Here is a 23,276-nt window from a genome sequence, read left to right as displayed (position 1 = left end):
TTTTTTTTTTTTTTTTTTTTTTCAAAATGCAATATTATGCGTTCTCCATAAGTTAAATTCTATTTAGTTTTTTTGCCCATTTATATTATTCCACCTTACACTTAAAATTAAATATTACATGGTGATCACTAAAAACTTTTTTATATAATAGAGACATATGAGTGACTCATCGGCCACAAAAGTAAACAGCAATGTAGTTCCATCCCAGAACCAAACATAATTGATTTATTAGGGAATCTCTCCATCCTAGGGATAAAAAAGCTCAATCTGCATGTGGCTTGCATGTAGACCACTAGAAGTTACCTAGATTTGGCAATTGTTTGTCCCTGGTGGAAGAAGGTGAATTATCTTAAGGGTGTAGCAATGTGGAACATCTGCTTTACTGACATCCTCAACCTTGTTACTTTAAAATCACAGAGTGTGTGTTCCAAATAAGCACTTGTTATCTAACATAGGTCAGGTAAGAACTACATGAAGTTTCAGGAAAATTTAGAAAAACCTTGGGAAAAAAAGAAGCTGGCAAAAAGCACTTGAAAAAAATAGCTGAAATTGGTGAGACCAAAATCTGCAAGGTAGCCTAACTAAGGCAACATTGCCCCTCTACCTACGAAGATCGGTTACTGTCTATAACAGAGAGAATGACAGAGAAGGTGGCTGCATTAGAAGCACAGGAATTAAAAGCGAAGACGGCCATCATGAACCAGTTTAGTCTCTTTGATTTTGTGCTCATGTGCTATGGACTTGGAAATGCTGATCAATCCTTTCAAAGATTTCTGGATACAGTCCTACAAGGCCTTAACTTTGCCTTCACCTACCTGGACGACATTTTCATTAGATCCACAGACTAGAAGCACAAAAAAACACTTGCATTAAGTCTTTTGTGGCCTTCAGCAGCACGGCCTAATTATTGCTTCCTCGGGCGAGGAATTTGAATTTTTGGGCCATAAAGTGACGCAGCATGGAGCTATGGTACTACCAGAAAAAGTTGAAACTATTGTCACTTACTTATGTTCTTCTGCAGTTGCAGATCTACATAATTTTCTGGGAATCGTGAATTTCTATAGACATTGCCTCCCTCACACAGCTTCAGTAGAAACATCTTTAAATTTGTATTTATCAGACACTAAGAGAAACAACAAGACACTGATAGCATGGACGGAGGAGTCCATCAGAGTATTCTAGGGCTGCAAAAAAGCACTCTGAAACATAACCATCAGCGCGGATCCGAAGCCATAAGTGAATTTAGTTCTTATAAGCGATGCTTCAAGCTCAACAATGGGAGTGGCACTTTACCAAAATGAGATTAGCAAATGGTACTCCCTTGGGTTCTTTTCTAGGGTATTTGCAATGTTGCAGCAGAACTATGCCACGTACAACCACTAAATTTTAGCTATTCATCAAGCAATCCGGCATTCTTCCTCTCAGGCTGAGGGCTGTCACTTCACTATTTGGACGGACCATTAGCCAAAAAATATGTAAAAACTAGAATATTGCAAGAAGATATCATTTGCCCTTCTAGTAGGCAGTTGGCGAGTTCTCTGAATGTTGTCCCTATGAAGCATGGATGATTAAGAAAGTGGCGATTATCACCAACTGAATATAGTGCTCCCATATGTCAGGCCCAAAGTCGTATAAAAACATTAAAAACAGTATTAGTTTTTTCAATAGTAAAGAGTCTGTTATTATCCATGTTTATTTTTTATGGTTCAAATAAGTGTAATTTGATCATTTTTTATAGCCATTGGTTAACCTCCTAAAATTGGAACAGATGTTCAGTATAGTTCAATTCTTTATGTTATTACTTGTGCTCTACCAATAAATTGCAAATAAGGCTGTTATTTTATATTATTTTACTAAAGATTAAAGAACTGCTTCATAAGATTCATCTTCGGTATTTCCAGACATTTCCATATTTCTCATTACTATTCCGAGCAAAATTGGCTCCCAGTATCTGAAGACTATACCATCTTGGCGAATTTATTTTTCAATCTCTAAAAACCAAAAATCTTCCTATATTATTGACTTCCTCACTCTACATTTATCTATCCACCTGTTAAATATAAGATTTCAACCTCCCATCTGTACATCCCTTCCCATAGAACTACATCCTTTGAAAATTCCATTGCTTTCCATTTTGAACACCTTTTTTTTTTTTTTGCATTTTCTCTTACTAAAATGTATGACCATAAGGGAAATTGTTATCATAAATTATTGAGCTCTTAATACTGAAGTAGAAAGGATAATAAATTATAAGGGGCTTAAAAGTCCCAAATTTTGTCAAATTCGAATTTTCCTAAATTGAATCTGAAAATAATTCTATCTCAGTTTAAGTCAACCAGAGATTGTGAACCCTCATTTTACTGTTGAATGTAAAAAAAAAAGCCTTGATCTATCAATCTTTCTTTTTGTTTTAACATGTTGAACAGATTCGACTTATATAAGATTGTTTTATTATGTTTTACATTTGAATTATGTATTTTAATCATCATAGATAATAAAATTAGTTATCTGTTATTTGTAACTTAGTAATGTATTATAAATTAATCAAATAGTGCTTTCATAAATATATTTGATTTATAACTTGTTCCAGGATAGGGCATATTACTGTGGCTGATATACTCGAAATTCATCGAAGAGTATTAGGATTTGTTGACCCGGTTGAAGCTGGAACGTTGAGAAGAACTCAAGTTTTTGTTGGTGGTCATATTCCTCCACCTCCATCAAATATACCGCCTCTTATGGAACAGTTTGAAAAATGGTTAGTTTTTGTTGATATAATTCACATGTTTACATATTGACAATGTCATTTATATTTTTCTTATTCTCTTTTAATTGGCAGGTTAAACTCATGGGAAGCAATGCGTTTGCATCCTGTAAAATACGCTGCTTTTGCTCATTATAAACTTGTTTATCTTCACCCATTTAACGATGGGAATGGTCGAACGTCCAGATTATTAATGGACACAATTTTAATGCAAGCTGGCTACCCTCCTGTTATAATCTTGAAACAAGATAGGCACAGGTAATCGTACATTTTGGAAAAAAAAAAATCTTTAATAACAGTTTCTAATGGTATATTATTTTTCTTTAGGTATTATCAAATGATTGAACTTGCAAATGAAGGTGATATTAGACCATTTATCAGATACATTGCTGAGTGTACTGAGCGCACTCTCGATTTATTTATTTGGAGCACCTCAGAATTTTCAAGTGAGCTACCTGCTCTTGCTAATGAAATAAAAAAAAGTAGCCATGATCTTCGTTTCAATCCTGATTCATTGATGTCTGATAAAATAATAAAACAGGAACTTTGAGAGTGTAGCTAATTTTAGTATCGTCAACCATTGTTAATTCTTTTCTTAACAGTTATGTCATTGTATTGATAGGATAGAGCTATTTTCTATTTATGTCTGTATGGTAATTATATATACTTAAACCCCTAAGGTAAACTTTTTTAATTGGTTTCAGAACCCAAACATTTAAAAATTGAGTTATTAAAATAAAAATTTAAAAATTGGCTAAACCATTACATATATTTAAATTCTGTATCATAAATCACTGGTTGTATTATAAAATTATTCTTAATGTATAAAGGTGAAATATGAATTACAGATGAGATGAGAAATTACCATTTCAATTGATGCATCAAACATATGTTGGCCTATAATGCACTTGTTGGCAGTGTTGACTTTTTTTTACCCTCTACCTAGTCATTTCTGACCAGGAAGGAGAATATTGCTGCTAATACCCTTTACAGAGTGTTTATAGGCCAGATTCAAACCGGAAAGCTGTGAAAAATTGAAAATTTCATGAATCTTGAAAATGTTGAGTCTATCTTAGTGTATAAGTAGGGGATTCACATTTTATGATAGCCCACAAAAACAAAAATGCTGGTTTGTTTAAAAAAATATATTTTATACACATTGTACTGTACATGAAATTATTTAAACTCAAGTTTTTTTTTTATCCACAAATAGTCTAATACACAATTCATGAATGTGGTATTTCTCCGCATTTTTGTGTTAGTGAATTATCAAAATTCATTGATGTTAAACCCCTTAAATATTGAGTGATTACTGTACTTCTATCTGCTAAATCTTCAGCTATTTTCAAGTCTATGAGTCTAGATCCACTTGACTAAGTGAGGACTAATTCTAAGGAGTCCTGGTTTTCTTTTAGCTTTATTTTTCCGTCTTACTTGCCTGCCAAGTTCATGGCTGAAATCTAGTCCATGTCCATGAACAATGCTTGAAGATTTAGCATGAATACATTTTACAACACAGGCTGCCACATATAGTTGTGCCTTATCATCACAAAAATGTAATTCCATCCAACTAACAGTATATTTAGTATATATGTATATGTTATTACATAATGTTTCTTTTATACAAAGTAGCTTCGTGTTGAAAGACCTTCTAAATAAGTGAAGCTCAATCTGTCATTGCTTTCAGTGGTATCTCGCCTACTATCATTTCTGAGTTATATTTCTGTTGCATTCCTCCTGTAATATTGACTTATCACACATTGTTAAATATTTACACATACATCTGTATATTGAAAGTGAAAAATATTAATCTGCTAACCACAGTTTAAAAATTATATTTTTCCTTTTAGAAAAAACAAAACAACACTGTGTATTATAAAGGAAAAGTCTTGTTGATTAAGAAAGTTAAATAATACAAAATACTGTAATAACTTTTTTCTCATAAAAACTTTAGAGGATGAACTTTATATCATAATTTTAACTTTAATAGTTCTTTATTTATAAAAAAAAAGAAAGAAAAACTTACCATAACATATAAAATGTTTGATGAATTATTTTTTGGTATGCGACTTTAATAATTAGGTGCTTAATTATTAGTGCAGTTTTCTTATGATTTCTTGCTGACATATTCGACTTTTATTTAATGTATTTATTTTCACCATTGTTTTTAAATCAGTGATAATGTTTGAATAATAAAAATAATCGTTCTAATTATTGCTAATCTTCTTATTTAAATATGCCTTATATGCTGGATCCACACGTTTGCCACTTGCAGCAAACCCAAGACTTGTATAAATGCTTGGCAAACAAATAAATCAACAAACATTGGTACTCACATTATTATTTTGTTCTTTTGACTTTTGTTGGTTATTACATTTGATTTACTTTATTCTCATTATTAAAAGGAACAAAATAAAGATAGATGAAATGAAATAAAATATAAATATCAGCAAATTAGATGGTATATTATTAAATAATTCATAGAAATAGTAATACATAACCTATAAGTTCAACTTTTGTTCTTGATTTTTTATCAAACATTTGTTAATTTAATTATTCAAACAAATAATTTCTTAATAAACTTATATTTGTGCTGTGTTAAATAAAAAATATACCCTCGAGATTAATTGGCATGATTTGAAAAAGAGTATTTGAACCAAAAATATAAAATTTTACACTAGAGATGATTATTGAATTAATAGGTTGGGGGATTTCTTTAATTAAAACATCGAAAGTGCAAACAATATGCTGTTGGCAGTTCTAAAACAATGCTAACTGAACATAAACTTGTGCCAAACACTGGCACTCAATGGTCTAACACATTTAATTCAACTTATATAAGCCAAACCAAATAATTCATCTGTACACATGTAGATATGAGCATGTGTGTATTTGCCAAAGTTTGGAAAACGTGTACCAGCACCTATAGAATAATAATGTCTAAAATTATTTTATTAGTGTTATAGTATTAATAATTATATATATATATATATATATATATATATATATATACACTGTATATATAGATCGTATTTAAGTGTGTATTTATTTTTTTATGAGTTTTTTATTTGAAGTATTTTTATCATGTGTATGTAACAATCACTTCATTGTTATTAAATTAATAAAAAAATTTACTTAAAAATTACCATTAATTGATCTATTAATTACTACGATTTTTAATTCTTAAGCATTATTTTTAGAAAATATTTTGAAAGAATATGATATTTTAGCAACATAATATGATTGTGCAAAATCTTGACAGTATAGCAAATTCCAAAGATGGAACAACTTACTCTACACCTAGTTGGGCCAAAAGTAATTGTGATTGCAATTAATTTCCAATTATTGTAATTTGAAACTAGAAAATAAAATTACAATTTTGATTAGTGTTGAACCACTCTGATTGTAATAGTGGTCTAAAATCATATTTACAAGTTGTTCCAAAGTAATCACAATTAGATTTGACTGTAATTAGAAATTGCAATTACTTATTGCCCAACACTGACTACAAATAATTATTATTTGTATGAAACAGTTTTGCTGATAAAATAAAATTTTAGTTCCTTGTAGATTATTATTCCTAATGTTATGTATATTAATATTATAGTGTTACTGTACATTTAGTAATTTATTTCTCTCTTTGTTAATAGTCGTGAAAGTAGTCATCCTGTTGGAACAAATTTTTCTGTGATCTTATTAAAATTAATATGACAATTGTTAACTAAATTAAATGATTATTTAATTTATAATTTGTTGTTTTTGTTTTTTCCTGTGAAGAAACACTGAATGATAAAAGAAATTTGTTAAATTCATATAATTACATTTTAGATAACTTAGTTGTTAAAAATTAATGATTATTATGGCCCCAGCTTGAAGGCAGGAACTCCTTGGAAATTGATGGTTACTCCTAATTGCTTTATTAAACACACATTTGTTTGTATTCTGCCCTTCCAGAAATTTTCTTGGACCCCTTTTTCCTTGAATTGACTTCTATATTGTCTCTTCTATTTTAACTTCCGAAAGTTCTCAAGCAATTTGATAATTTTGTATTGTAAGATGTTTTAATTCTACTAAATTTAAGTAAAATGAAGTTTTAATCAAAAAGTCAGGTGCTAAAGAATTTATGGGCGATAAATAAAACTTTTTTTTCTTTTTGTGGTCTGATCATACAAATAGTGTTAGTGAGTTTTATAAGTTTTAATATGTGATTAAAACACTTCTTTCTAAAAAAAAAAAAAATGGTGTATGTATCTCACAACTTAATCTTACTACCCTGCTTTGAAATTAATCCTACATTTGAAAACAGTAATTTCTTTGTAACCTCAGGTGGCAATACTACTCCTTACTATCCATTTCAAGTATAGCTAATTAAAAGTAAAATCTGACCATTATCATTTCATTATAATCTTTTCTCCTTTAGTTAATTATCAAATTCTTCCATATTTTACATTTATTCATTTTTTTGTTACTGCTGAAAATGAGGACTGTTCAATTATTTTAAAAAAACAAAACAAAATAAAGGTACTTGAGAGGAAGCTTTTTTGATAATTTGGTATTTGAACCCTGTCAGACCAGTTCAATGAGGATAAGACCTTGCTGATATTCAAGACCATTTAATTGTACATGGATATGGCAGGTTTAGTAAAAATCGCTTAAGCCATTTATGAGAAAATGGAAAAAATCATAAGTAGATTTTGTCACATATTTTCTCATGTAATTGCCTTCCTATTCTATGCCGGTTGTAAGTCATGGCACAAGCTTTTTGATACAGTCCTCTTAGAACTTCACCAATCTACAGCACTTGAACGTTCTCATGGTGATCTCTAGTACAGGTTATATTAGGCAGGCACATATGATTTCAGGTGGACTCAGGGTTAAGAGTCCTTGCAATAAATAGCCTGTATATTATTTAATCCTTGAGAAGGAAACATATTTACTAGATAGGTATTATTGTTGACTGAAGGATTTTGTGAGTCACTTCCTTCAGGTCGTTATCAAAGCTTTTCTGACACTGGATAGTCCAGCCAGAAGACTAGAATAAAAAGTTAATGAGTCCAAAAACAAGTACATGATAACAGAGGAAATTCCTGAACCTTACAGGATAGTGATCATTGGGTCTCATACTTCAAAAAGGTTCTGGAGTTTATTAACCTGCTATCTGTAGTCATCCAGAATAATAAAGCAGATCTATCTTGAGATTTGAAGAAGGTCCCACTGATGCTCTTTGGGCTAACCAGACAGATAACTGGTGGTTTCTTTCTGAGCATACCAGGCTCAAACTGTATAAAACATTAGCGCTCTTCGTAATTGAGTATGGATCTGAGTTTAGTTTGACAAAATCTGTGGTTACCAAAAAAGACCTGATGTTCTGAAGCGAGAGGGAGGGAGTAAAAGTTGGGAAAAAATGGAAGGAACACACTAACCTGGAATTGTACAGTGTCTTTAGAGAGGCTGATGTCAGAACAATGAAGTTGAGGCATTTAATTTATGCAGAGCAGATAGAGAAATATCAAAAATTCTAACTCAACCAATTCATGGGACAAGGGAAAAGACCAAGGTTGAGGTGATCAGATGATGTGGTTGGAGAAACCAACCTTATCCTAGCAGTCAGGAACTAGATGGCATCAGCTATACACAAGATCATGATGATTGAGAAAGGCTAAGACTTGTAACCAGGTTGTTGTGTCCTTATAGTAATGAAGTCATTAGCTTACAATTATAATAATAATAATATATCAGAGTTTACATTTAATTTGTATTGTATCTTTGTTTATTTGATAAATGTTTGTATATCTGAAAAGGGTTCATATAAACAGTTTAGTTATGCCAATTCCCTTCGAGTTGTATAAATAAAAACGATCCTTTTGAACCTAATTTCAAAATTCTAAAATTATTAGTTGGCAAGTACTTGACAAAAAGAACGATAAAGGTCTTAATGCATCTGGAAATTATGGTGAACATAGAATGCTTACGAGTGCCTCAGCAATGCATATGAGCACCTCAAGGAAATAACTAAATGACAGCTGTTAGACTTATACTATGCAAGAGACTTAGTTTTACTTAAACTAGGCGTACATTGTCTTTAGATCTGTACTACATACACGCTATGATCTCCTACCTATCCTAGTGCTACTAAGTGACCATTCCAAAAATGCACGAAACAGTCATAATATATATTTTGCCACTGCCCCCCTCCCGGGTATTCTAGAAGACCACTATCGAACACAATGGCTCTCATCAAAACACAAGTCGCCGCTTGCGGCAACTTAATTAGTTAAGGTTATTGACGATATCAATGATTCCACCTGCAATGCAACAGAAGAATTTAACGATTTATAAGTTTCAGAACAACCTTCTCCAGCTATGCAGAATTAACTTCCAATTGTTACTACAGTTCTCTTTAAGATCACACCAAAGCACGAGTTCTCGAGATTACGAGATAAGAATTCTTCAATCGTTTACATGTATAAACTCCTTAAATATGAACTTCAAGACTCCTAGCCGCACAGCGTTCCTTCTAGTCTAATACGAACTAATGTTAAAAGAGGGCTCGGTATTGCATGCAGATCGTAACTTTTCTACCCTCCAACGAAATGCATTACTGTCTGACTATCATTAATAAATAGTAGAATCATGCAACCACCATTACGGTACCTGAATTACAACTGACTAAGATCGCGAATCCAAGCCAAACAGTTGTATTAAACTCATCCAGATCAATGTTATCTAAAGAAGTAGGCCCATGACATATCCTCCCAAGGGTAATACGTAATACGGAAGGATAGGCAAGGACTGTCTTAGTCCTCAGGTTGGCACTTCAAGAAGATATTGATGCCAGTTTTTTTCGGACTTGTGAGTGAGTTGAGTGAATGAAGGCTTCAGGTACGACGCTGCGGACTCCTTAGTGTTGTTCATTGAGAACTCATTAAGTAAGTAAATATGATTTCTTATTAAGAAGCCAGATGCCACTGTGTGAAGAAGTTACTACCCCACTCTCGTTCCTTCAGATTGATCTTACGGATTTAAAAGACTTTTTAACTTTTGAAAATGAGCATTGGTGAATCGATTGTATAGGTAGTTGATGAGACAATCACCTTTATAGTAGGTACCAATACCTCTAAATTCGTTATATCAGCAACTCTTTGTCAGATTGGCCATCGTGTAGCCTTTTTTCTCTTGTAGGCTGTCGCGAAGTAAAGTATGCCATTACCGAGAAAAAAACTTAAACTGTTGAAGTGGAAACACTAAGGAAATGAAGGTTATTCCTGATCTCAAGACATTTTCCACTGATAAAAGAAAATTTTCCCATTAAAGTTTAAAAATTACCGCTCAGATCAAAAATTATATGGTAGGCCAGGGTATCACTGTATAAGATATAGCTTATAGACCAGAAAGGAGAATATTGCAGCAGATATCCTTTACAGAGTCTGTACCTTCTTCAATACTGTTACATTATTTAGCTGGAACGCAAAAATTTATCATTAAAACTATAATATACCACTGTGTACGATCCTTATTCTCTTAACGGCATAAGTACTATAACCTCAGCCTGCCAAGCTTGTTTAAAAATCATTACATTTTGTCTATAATTAATGAATTCTGCTTTTTTAATTTACCTCTATCCAGTCATTTCTAGGGAGGAGGTTGGCTACAGGTTACCAACCTATTCTAACCAGAGATAGGGGGTCAAGGTTTCATTCAGGGGGCCGTCACGAAATAATAAATAAACACAAGTAATTCCCAAGGCCGGATCCGAACTTCGCACCGCTGCAGTTGAAAGATTGCTAAGGTGACGACAAGTTTATTCTCACTTTTTGGATTCATGCCTTACATCCAACCTCTTTCATGTCACAAAAACTCGAACAGTTCCTGTATACTTGAGGAGTCGCAACGAGCCGGGCTCCTTCCTTTCATTAAAAACACTATAACGTTGTAATTTAGGATAATATGACATTGGCCTTGAAGTCTCACGAATTGTCTATAACAGTTACATTAATTTATATTATAAAAATGTTTTAAACCAAAAATCTTTTCAACTCATAGTTACCTGAAGGTTCATTCTTATTGAAAAGTTTAGCTCTATGTCATTCCTGATTGATGCTTGAAGTTTGAATGTTGTTTTTTTGAAATATTCAAGTTTATATATTGATATATTAAGAATCAATTTTCTTACTTATTTGAAGGTATTTAAAAATTAATTCTGAATATTTTTCTATTGTTTAAGATGAGTTTTATGTGATAAACTTTTTATTTTTGTTAAGATTTATACTATCTGTTTATATTTCAACATTGCAGGGAATAAGTTGTACAAAATGCAAGATATAGAACGACCTGTCCCGCAAAGTACTTGGCATTACTCTTCAATTCATATGTTTTGCAGGGTATGTGCTAATACCAATGACTACCTTATACCAATTTTTAGAGGTGAAGGAATTGACTATCAACTTCAACTTAAAATAAGTCAGCATTTGCATGTTGAGGTAAATATTGTTTGTGAATATTAGTATTCAATTTATTATTTAAAGTGTTATTGAGCTTTTGATTCTCTGTATTATTCTTTGAAAACACTGGTGTTTCATTGGTAGAATAACACAGCATAGGTTCTATGGAAAGTTATTCATCTTGTTGATTTACTAGAAAGGTTTCAACCTTATGTTTTGTATTTTTTATTTATTAAGTGGCTTCAAATTTAGAGTACCATTCATTTTGTTAAGATTAATAAACAATAACTACTTTTCATGTATGGAATAACTGTCAGTGGTCACATCTATTAGTCCTGTCTTCATCCTTTCATTTCCTTAGGATGATCCTAAATTTCTTCATTGTATTTATATGTAGAAGTTAACTATAAACTTTTTAAGTGACCAGTAATAATATCTCTCAAACATTAAGGATTAAGTAGTTTTTTATTTCTAATAAACATTTGGAACAGTGTTTATAACTTTAAGGTGCAATTAAATTGATTTTTCATTTATTTAAAAACAAATTTGATCCTTTTTTTCTCAACTTTATTCTTTTCAAAACCTTCCAACGTTTCGACCCTCAGGTCATTTTCAAGGATACCTTTACTTTGTTGTCATTTTCTCTTTTAAAATTCTTTAAAATGTCGGCTAATTGCCTTTGTCCCATCTATAACTTCTTCTATATAACTCTTTCTTAAATTTAAAACTTGTATTAACCACTTCTCTTCTTTTTTTCATTTACATTTTTCATGTCAATTTCAAACCTGATTTTGGTTTTTCTGTATCAAGTTAAGTTTTTAACCAAATCACGTTTTTGTTTTTAACTCTTTGTATGCTAAAACTGATTTTGTTGATAAAAAAAAAAAAAAAATGTGAAATGTTCTTAGGGACTTATATGGAGCGCTTAAAAAATTATTATTTGTTTATACAAAATGTATGCTAGTAGATGTGGGGTGGCATCCCCCATTTTAACCAAGGTGGGGTGTCAACTTTTCATTTTGTGGGAATGCCACAGTAATGAAAGTCAATCCTCCAGGGATTTGAACCGGCACCATTGCAGTTCTAAGGTTGCACAGACCTACACCTCAACTTCCTCATCTTCAGATGACCCAATTTGCTTGTTTCCATCTCACTGCTTCCAGTTGACATTATCCTTAGTGAAAAATATGTAGATAACCTTCTCCTGATCCTAAATCTCGATAAAATCCCTAATATTATATCTACCTTTAATTCTTACCACCCTTGTCTTGCCTTTACTATTGAACTTAAAAACAATCACTTCACTGGTTATCCTGACCTCCATATCGTAAGAAACCTCGTCAACACCATATCCACTAACTGTTATTCTAAACCTCTTTACTCAGGCAGACTTTTAAACTACTACTCCCAACACCTTTACCATAAAAAAATTAACATAGCTAAAAATCTTATTCACTGTTGCCTTTCCCTCTCTAATTCCCATTTCTATGAAAATAACTTACACCACATAAAACAGATATTCTTAACTAATAAATTTGCCTCCCATATCATTAATATACTTATGAACAACTGCAAAAATCGTCTCACCACTTCAACTAGTTCTTCACAATACCTCTCTCTGTCCCCTTATACTGGTCACTACCATATATACCCTCTCTTTCAGATAACATCCAATAATTCTTACATTCCACTTTTCCCGTCTTCAAATTGCATTCAGATCCCCTTTTCCTCTACTGGATCCTCAGTATTTTTCTACTGGAATTGTCTTTTCTACTGAACTGTTTTCCATTAAATACCTTATCTTTGTCAATCAGCACTGACAACCTGTAACCTTGGCATAACTCAGTTTTTGTAATTTATATAATTATATATAATTAATACTGGTGTTTGTAATTATATGGAATCTTCTAAAAGATTCTCTTATAGAGAATCTCAGGAAAAGTTACTTTCAAAGAATTATTAATTTGTCGAACTATTATTCGTTGAAATAAATATGTTAAAATACATTTATAAAAAGGATTTACGAACCCGATCATGCGATGCTGCTATCAATAATCGCACTCTACATACGTCCGTCCAAACCCAAATCTACTTAATCAATCTTGACGTAATCCTCTCACCTACAATTTAGTCTACTTCTCAGACGTTTACTCGATGCTTCAGTATTTATTAACATTTTAGGTATCCATTACAACTTATAGACCCTTCTTATTTGCTGCAATGCTTTAACCTGAATTGTATTTACCTGGTGAATTACCTGGCTGTTAACTCTTACTAAAATAAATAGATATTGGAATATACATTCATACATTATATACATATAATACATACATACATACATTTTTTGCAACAATAAAAAAAATATTCTAGGCCTAAAGTTTTTTGGAAGTAATCTTTTAAAATATTCTTAAATTTGATGCTAGCATTTATTTAACATAGGATGATCAAAGAAGAATATTGTGCAAACCATGTTTCTGTAATTTTTATTAATGTTCTTTCTGTTTATGATAGATGTTTTTACTTTTTGAAGTTGATTTATTTTTAAATTATTAATTCTATTTTTCTCTGTCTTTTTATTACTATAATACATTGAAAATATGTTTATAATAATTTATTATACTATAATATGATTTAATTGAATGGTGGAAGTGTACTTTATATAGTGTTCTTAGTAGATAGATGAATAGAATTTTTCATTACAGTTAATTTTTTTTTCCATGCATAATATTTTTTTGGAAAATGAATTTTCGTCAATGAATGTCCATTTATCTGGTGGGGTGTTTGCTTAGACATACAAAATAAACATATAGGTTCAAACTTTTTAAATTATATTCTTTTACTAACTCTTTTCTATAGTTAAAACTTGTTTTTAAATAAAGATATACATTTTTATAATCTGGGCTGTTCAGATTGTTTGTTTTTGTTCAAATTGTCAGGTTACAATTTCTAATAATTTTAGTTCTTGTTTTCCTAAAAATGGCACTCTAAATTCCTTTAGAATGGAACAAATTGATATAAAATGAAACATATCTTCTGGTGTGTTCATGCTACGTAAGGAGCCGTTTCCCCACTAATCGTGCCACAGTTTGTAATTTAGATTTAGGGGCTCACCTTTTGCTTTAAAAATTATTCAAATAATTACTTATGTGTAAATTTAATGTAATATTTTTTCTTTATGTTAAAGTAGTTTATATTGCAGGTTACTGAAAATGATTTATTGCCTACTCAAGTTTGTTATCCCTGTGCATCAACATTATTGGCATTTCATGAAATGTTGGAAAATTTTGTTCAAGCTGAGAAACGTTTGAGCAGCTTTCTTTCATTAAACCGTCTAAAAAATTCAGCAAGAGATATTGAAACGGATTGTGTAAGTTTATTCCTTCAAATTTGTTATCATTGTTCTTATTCATGGATTTATAAGTTATTGTAAATTATTTGGTACCTTCAAATCCTTTGTTTTGAATAATCAAAATAGGTTCGTCTGATGTTTTATATTTAAACTATAAAAGGTTAAATCATCTTTAATATTCTCATTACCCATATAATTCATAACCCTATGTTCACCCTTGCGATTGGAACCATTTGGTGGTAAGCTGACTAATAAAGAGACATTTGGAGAGTAAAGATATATACAATGTTGATAAAAGTAATAAAAAAATATCATGTAGACATTAGTTGCCATATTCATTTAGAGAAACCTTCCTTGACAATGATAATGTCTCCAGCTCATAAACTCCATCCATTCTACAATTTACATAAATGAGTGCAGAACTAATCCCAGTAAGTGTGATGTGGAATCATTTATTTGTTTTGTTTGCGTTAAGGGAAGATTAGCTACTGAATTTCTTTCAAAAATTGCTTATGTTTACAGATAAGATGTAATGATTAAGTAAATCAATACCACCAATCAAATTGCCAGAGGTAAAGTAGGTTTTTTTTACTATCATTATATCTAACTGTGACATATGGTTTCAGTAATTATTCATCTTTTAAAAAAGAAATAAACCATACTTCTAGGTAGTAAATTCTTCAGCTTCCTGTTGAACAAATGACAGGCACAAATCATTATCATTGAATTTTGACAAATACAGTATGGTATGTCATACTTCAATAGCTAAATTAGCCATAGCAAGAATAGATGATCTGAAGCTATTACCATGTAATAGCTTATTCCTTATCAATATAAATATATTATTGAGAAAACCAGCATAAATGAAAAGTCATTTATTGGATATTTTTAGTTCAAGAGAAAAGTAGTTTGCATACTTACACAGGTTTTTGAAATAAAAATTGACAAATGCTAGAATGCATAGTTGAAATTTGATTAAATTTAGAAAAAATCATTAAAAGAAATCCACAAAGGTAATTAATAATTGATCATTGATTCTATTAAATGAGAAAAAAGGAAAGTAAAGAGAATTGAGCTAGAAATAAATGCCTACAAGGGGTTTTAAGGTAATACTATTGACATAGATTGACACAAGAACAAAGTTCTTTTGCAAATAGAAACACATAGGGAACCTTTAGATTAGATTAAATTTGGAAAAAAATCACTAAAAGAAATCCTTTAAGATATTAAGAAGTGGTAATAAATGCTATGAAATGAGAAAAAAAGAAAGAGAGTGTAATCAAGCTAGAAATAAGAACCAGCATAGTGGTGTTAAACGTAATACTACCAACACTGATTAATGCCGGAGATCTTTTACATATAGGATGGATACTGAACCTTGAGGCCTGACAAAAATCAAGACAGTAGACTCAACATAACTATGTATCATATATGTAGAATCAACTAACTGAAAGATGATGCTGAAAACTTAATACTATTCTTCCATTTGGATTTTGTCTACATTGTTGTTCTCAAACTCAAAGTAGAACAATTAACCTACACATTTTACAACGTACAACAACATGGAGGTTGTCTATTGGCCTTTCATGGCTGAGTTGATCTTTTGTTGTTCTTGCTGCTATGTAGGGGAGAATAATGATTTATTGAATTAGATAAATTATTTAGTTAAGTTTTTCATTTGATTTTACTATGTTTTTTTTTTTAATTTTGAATCCATTTTGGTAGTATTTTACAGATCAATATAATGATCTTGTAGTAGACAATAGCTGTTCTACCAGCAACCTAGAAAAGGTGATGAGCTCCGATGAAGTAAATTCCTACAAATTTAAGCAACCTGTTAAAAAACGGGTGAGTAATTTCTTAAATAGTTTTACTTTAAATTTAATAATTTTAGTTTAGACCTGAAAATTTATGGTAGACATATTTTTTGCTTGATTCAAAATATCTAAGTATATATTTAGCGTTCCCAAGTCGTTTGAAACATTTTCCAAATCAATTTTAACCTTTTTCCATTTTCATTGTAACTTTAAATGTAATAAATTTAAGTTATTAATGTTTAGTAGTTAGTACTGGTTTCTGATCAAGCATGTGAGTTTTAAATTACTTTGATATTTTTTCAGGTATATACTTTGTATTATTTGGTTTCTCAAGACTCTATTTCCAAATTTACTATCTTATAACTGATTGAGCTTGCGCATTTTGCTTTATTGTGTTTTATACAATGCATGACTTGTTTATCAGGCTTTCAAGGATTCTCAATCCCTTTTTTAACTAATTTTTTTTATTAAGCATACGCATTTTTATATTACCGTTATTGCTGATATTTCCTTCTTTATGAGAATTGTTTATTAGGTTTTGGAAGACACTATTTTCAAATTTACTATCAGAAATTTTATGCAAATTTCTGTAACATTCTGTAAAAGTTAGAGGTTAATTTAGTAGATAATAGAATATTTATTATTATCTAGGACACAGATTCAGAATTTCTTTTTATATTTTTGATTGCTTATGAGCGTATTGAATTGTTCTTATTGTACTATCAGATTATAAATTACACATGTTCCAATTTCTTAAATAACACTGTTCAAGTTTTATCTGAATAGACCTAGAATAGTATAGTAATTCCTAGTTGCACAATTGTAAATCATTGAGCAGATTTCAAATTCAAATACAAATAGAATCTGATAAGTGATCCCTATGTTGAAAAAAATTTCTTCAGTTCCAATAAGATGAAATCAGCATGCGCCATTAAAAGCTGATAGTAAATTTGGAATTAGTATTCTTGAAAACCTATAAAATGATAACTACCAAGAAAAAAAAATCATTGTAATCTTAAATCGAAATGAAAACTATTTGAAGGACAAAAAATTAATTTTTGAGTAGAACAAAATCGAATAAGATATAATTACTAAATTAGTTAAATCAATGGCTAAAAGGCTAAAGTGTTTAATTCAACAAAACTGTGAGCCTGTGTGTTTTGCCATAAGCAAGCCCTGTGGGTTCAGGAGCTCTCCAGGGTCTTCCTAGCCTCATGAAGTGGGTTCCCCTCATTGGGTAAAAATCTGGCAGTCGAGCATGATTCTGACCAAACCACCTCCTTGCACAACCATTGGTTTAGTAACTGTACTTCCTTACAAAGTACTGCACTCTTGACCCTTTATGGGTTGTGGCAATACCGATTTAATTTAATTATTTAATTTAAATCAATGTAATCCAGACAAAATCCACTATAAATGTACATTGTTATTACCCTAAGGGGACCAAGTGTCTCAGAATAAAATTACTTTTCATTTTATTTCAAAAATTTGTCTTTTCATAGTTAATCTATCATTTGACTTTAGAAACTCAATATTTGCTCTAATTTAGAATTTATGTTTTCTACAATTTTAATCGTATATTTTCAATAGTACTGTAGTAAGTTACATACTGGATGCCTGGCCATTATTGTGGATCATAACCTAACCTATGATTATAACTGCTCAACTTTTGTTCGCTATAGTCGCTCAAGATATAAACAAGCCCCCAACGAATCCTTTTCAGTTGAGGTCAGATTCTAAATTTTAATAAACATGAATCAGTTTATGGTATCTGGTTAAAACCCATTGCAATGGTTGGATATGTAGTGGATAAGTACTGTTGCATCATAAAAACTAATTTTGTGTTTTTAATATTTTAGTTGTTAGTGGAAAGTGAGAAATTAGTGAATTTAGTACCCGAAAAAGAAGACATTGTGGAAAATAGGTTAGTTTTTTTTAACAATTTGTATTTTTTTTTTAACTTCTAAAGTATTAATATTATTACCACTCTTCAGTAGTAAACAAATATTTTTTATGAGGTAATGAAGTTAATATGCATGTAAAAAACCTGAGAATAATTTATCAACAATGATTCCAGAAGAATAAAATGTTTTTTTATTAGTCTGAACATTTTGGTCCTATTTGAAAGAGATATTATTACTGATAAATAATATTTATAAAATTTTTATTCATTTTTTCTTTGTTTGATTTTATAATTTGTTTCAGTTGAAACAGTTTAAACCATACTCTAAAGGGTTTTTAAGATGTTTAGATACGATACGGCAAATCTCCACCTCAAAATAGTCTCTTGTTGTGAGGCATTATAGAAGCTGTAAAAACCATTCATTGAAAACATGCGTAATTTTATTAATTTTAGGAGTAAAAATTGTAGAAATCTGATAATTACTATTATTTCTTGTTATTCTAGGGTCTTGTTTTTAAGTTGTTTTAGAACAAAACTGTAAAAAGTAGCTGTTCTTTAAAAAAATCCATTGGAAAAAGGGAAATTAATTTATTATTGATATTGGGTTGATGTAAAAGTAGTGCAATTTTTCAATATTTATTAAGAATATGCCATATGTTTACTTCAGTAAAATATTTTTAATTGAAATAATTTCCATCAAAATCTATTTACTTTTATATGTAACATGGCTACTTATTCCCTACAGGAAAGACATTTGAATCTCTGGAAAAAAAAAAGATCCAGTTCTCATCACATATATCATCTAGAAGTGTATCATTTTTTTTTCTAGTATTAAATACATAGAACAGCTTTCAATTTCATGCTCCAATTTTTTTCAGCGCTCATTTAACTCATGTATCATTGACTTTTTTGTTTTACAAATGCCCTATGATAGTGCATTAGTTCATGCTGAGTTCTGATATTTCTCATTTGGTTTTGGTTGGGTCAATTTCCAGTGTTGATCTCATTGTCAGCTACAAAATGAAGCTGAAAACTTTAGGAGAAAATAAATTTCAAATTATTAGTGGCAATTTTAAACTCAATGGTTCAAAAAAATCTTTTATTTTAATATTTCAAAATTATTTTAAAGTGTTCTGAAAATAATTATATTTTAATTGTTAGTAAAAATTAGTCTGTAGTTATATAATGATTAATATTATCTCTTTAAACCGCTAGGAAATTTATGAGCAGTTTCTTTCATTTTAAATTCTTTTTAATAAAGGTTGTTATTGGATTGATTGATTTTGGTAACATCCTCCTTTTTCTTTTTTTCTTTGCTGAAAAATATACCTACTGATAAAATAGATAAATCAGAACCATTTAGGTTTCACGTGGGTGTCAAATAAGGAGACAAGCCTCAGCCACTCTTGTTTATTATTTTCATGGAAGGAATATGAAAAGTCTGTAAGAGGAGAACAGTGGTAGGATACTTGAACCTCTTTACCAGTTCTGGTACAAGCACCTTGCAGAAACTATAGGTAGTATTAAATGAATGGAGTGAGGAGCTTCAGCTGAGAGGTATGAGTATTAATGCTGATAAAAGCAAAGCTATGCTTATTGGAATAGATAAAGAGGAGGGAGTGTTAACCTGTAATGGTGGGATACCTCTTCAATTTGTGCATGCCTATGAGTACCTTGGAAAAATATTTAGCAAAGATTGGAAAGTTGATTATAAGGTGCTTAATAGAGTATAAAAATCTAATGGTGTACATTCCCAAATGTGCTCTAGAATTTCAGGAATGAAGGAAATCAGCAAAAAGACAAAGCTCCATCTATTCAAAACAGTATTCCTTCCAGTTTTGCCCTTTATTCGATTAGAGCATTGGACATTTCTGGATCATCATGCGAATAAAGTGATGGTGTAGGAGATGAGGTTCCTGAGAAAGATCTAGGGGAAAATCTGAAGGGTAAGAATTCAAAATTAAAGTATTCAGAGAAACCTCTGGGTTGGAAAGGTTGGGGGTTAGCATAAAATAAAATGATTTGGCCATGTGAATAGATTGGGCGATGATAGGAAGATTAAATGGTTGATTGAGGCCAGACTAGAAGAAAAGTACTCCTGAGGCCAACCGAGGCAGATATACATGGATTACATTATCAGGCTTTGTAGAGCAAAAGAGGTTTCTCTTTGACAGAAATGAAGGAAATGGCGAATGGTCGGGACAGTTGGAGAAAATGGACTGAGGCTAAACATCTGCGCCCTGTTGCAACTTGGAGGTAAAGAAAGAAGAAGATGGAATAGATGTTTGTACTGATTTAGTTTCAATTGGATTAATCATCATCTGAAGATTAATTTATTTGTCATTCCTTAGGAAGACTTAGTGGTATTTTTTTTCTACATAACATGTTAGTAATTTTTTGATGGGTAGAATTTTAAAACTGCTTTGCTCTGAAACTTTTATATTTCTTTTGTTGGTACATATTAATATTTTTTTTTGGAAATCACGAATTATAAAATGGAAAATTATTTTCTCTAGTAAATGTTTTCTTCCTGAAGATATCTAACTAAATTAGATTACTTTTTTTTCTGTGATTTTACAATTTTATTGTAATTTAACAATTTAGACTTTCCTTTATTAATTTTAATCATTTTGTACTTTTAGTTAAATATTTTCATAGTTTCATATAAAAAATTTTAAATATATTTACATATATATATATTTTTTTTTTCAGCAATTCAGCTACATCAAACACTGAAAAGAAGGATTACAAAGACAAAAAAAAGAAAAGAAAAAAAAGAGAAAAACTGAGTAAGTGTACAATTTGTGGAAAAGTATTTCATTATGTACAATACTTAAAATCTCATTTGTTGAGTCACTCTGATAGTAGGCCTCACCTTTGCCACATATGTGGGGCTTCATTCAAGAGAAAAGATCATGTTAACCATCATAGAAGGACAGTTCATGTAAACCATCCTGAAATAATTAAAGAACTTGAAGAAAAAGGTGAAGAGCCACTGGAATGTGATGATTGTGGTGAAATAAAACCTACAAAATATGCAATGTTTGTTCATAAAAAAAGGCATATTGTAAACTGTGTTTGTGATGTTTGTCAGAAATCATTTTCTTTACCTTCTCTCCTTAAAACTCACCTGGTTAAAGCTCACACTGATGATATATGTACTTGTGATGTTTGTGGTGAAGTGTTGAAATCTGGACATTCTTTATATATTCATAAAAAAAAACATCTCACTAGTTATATTTGCGATGTTTGTGGAAAGAGTTTCACTCGGCCTTCTTCACTTAAAACTCATATGGTTATTCACTCTGATGACAAACCATACTCATGTGATGAATGTGGAAAGTCTTTTAAATTGAAACTTCGTTTGCAGCAACATAAACAGTCTCATGGAAACTTTAGACCATATGCTTGCAATATTTGTGAGAATAAGTGCTTCAAGACAAAGGGTGCACTCATCGTTCATAATAATATGCATAATGATACGAGGCCATACCCTTGTCCTCATTGTAGTTTTAGGGCTCGTAAAAATTCTGATTTAGTTTGCCATATTAGGACTCATACTGGAGAAAAGCCTTATAAATGTGATGTTTGTGGAAGAGGATTTGCTCAAGCTGGTGATATGAGAAAACACCGTAACACTCATGACAGACAAAAGTTAGAACCATTATAGATGGAGAAATATTCTAATTTTTTGTCAACACCTGACCTCAAGAAGTGTTTATGCTACCAGGTAGAGCTGTACTAGCCTCATAACTCATCCTTCCATTCAAGCGTAACTCACGACTAGAAGCAAGTGTGGGACCAAATCCCTTCAAGTAAACTTAGAGAAACAAGGAAGGAAGTGAAACCTTGGAGCAGCTATAAGAGATGAAATTGAGTATTGTTTTGATGAAGTGATTCTCAAATTTAAATTGATAAAGCTGGAATATATAGAGAATGTTAATGAGAGTGATATTATGATTTATGAAGGAAGTAATAAATTACTTAAATATTTGAGACAAGTGATCTTACTAGGAAAGGAGTTGATCAATAATGGCTCCTAAGTTTTTGCCAGATAACAGAATAAAATTGTCTGGAAAAATAATAGGAAAGGATGGAATGGAGTTCAGAAAGGGACCAGATCCATTAACAATTCCCAGGATTCTTGTAATTTATGTATACATTGATAACTTTGTTAATTATATATATTTTTGAAGATTTTGAGGTTCAGTCAATAAAAAAAAAAAAACTAAATTTTATTGTTCTCATAGTCATGTTTTACAGTGAAAAATTTTTAATAAATAAACTAATTTTTAAACACTTCAATGTATAAAATACAAATTGAGATTAATTAATAGAAACATTGGTTACTATTGTTTGGTAACTGATGTATTCTACATAACTAATAACTTTCTAAGAATTTAGGAATAATACTGTTCAAGAGTAAAAGTGAGAATGGTGATTTTTTTAATCTCATTAACTGTTTAATAATGAAATGTTGTTTTATGAGTGAATTGGCTGCAAACAATTTTTTCTGTTACCACTATAAAATTGTAAAAAACAATTACCAGATCAATTAACATCCCCAGTATTCTTGTAATTTATCTATATATTGATAACTTTTTTAATGTCTGTTTATGATATATATTTTTGAGAATCTTGAGGCTCAGTCAATATTAAACCAACTACATTTAGTTGACGTTTCAAGATTGTCAACTAAATTTTTATTGTTCTCATAGTCATGCTCTAAGTAAAAAAAAAACAAATAACTTTTTTTAAAAATTTTTAACACTTAAATGTACACAATACAAATTGAGTTAACTAAATAGAAACATTGCTTATAGTAAATGATATATTCTATATAACTAATACATACATATAAATACATAACTTTCTAGGAATTTCGGAATAATACTGATCAAGAGTAAAAGGTAGAATAGTGATTCTGTTTTATTTTTTTTAATCTTGTTAACCATTTAATAATGAAATGTTGTTTTATTATTGACTGTCCTCCAGATCTTCA

General features: G+C 30.6%; 2 protein-coding genes across 2 annotated transcripts in view; both read left to right on the top strand.

Annotated features, from left to right (window-relative positions):
- The window catches only part of Fic (FIC domain protein adenylyltransferase), a 14,403-nt gene extending 10,956 nt beyond the window's left edge, over window positions 1–3,447 (top strand). Inside the window, exons 5-7 of the mRNA XM_014418976.3 lie at window positions 2,591–2,758; window positions 2,840–3,022; window positions 3,092–3,447. Of these exons, the coding sequence (XP_014274462.1) occupies window positions 2,591–2,758; window positions 2,840–3,022; window positions 3,092–3,314 (574 nt within the window). The 3' untranslated portion in view covers window positions 3,315–3,447. The remainder of the gene's footprint in view (window positions 1–2,590; window positions 2,759–2,839; window positions 3,023–3,091) is intronic.
- Window positions 3,448–10,853: 7,406 nt separating this feature from the next.
- LOC106679680 (zinc finger protein 260) lies at window positions 10,854–23,274 on the top strand. Its single transcript, XM_014418974.2, has 6 exons — window positions 10,854–10,947; window positions 11,060–11,244; window positions 14,405–14,572; window positions 16,280–16,402; window positions 18,231–18,295; window positions 20,987–23,274. The coding sequence occupies exons 2-6, from the start codon at window positions 11,077–11,079 to the stop codon at window positions 21,942–21,944; spliced, it is 1,482 nt and encodes a 493-aa protein (XP_014274460.1). The 5' UTR covers window positions 10,854–10,947; window positions 11,060–11,076; the 3' UTR covers window positions 21,945–23,274.
- Window positions 23,275–23,276: the final 2 nt, after the last annotated feature.

The sequence above is a fragment of the Halyomorpha halys genome, unplaced genomic scaffold, assembly GCF_000696795.3.
Source record: "Halyomorpha halys isolate HHAL.00 unplaced genomic scaffold, Hhal_1.1 Scaffold214.1, whole genome shotgun sequence".
In the NCBI taxonomy this organism is placed as follows: Eukaryota; Metazoa; Arthropoda; class Insecta; order Hemiptera; family Pentatomidae; genus Halyomorpha; species Halyomorpha halys.
This window is presented reverse-complemented; position numbering and strand designations above follow the sequence as displayed.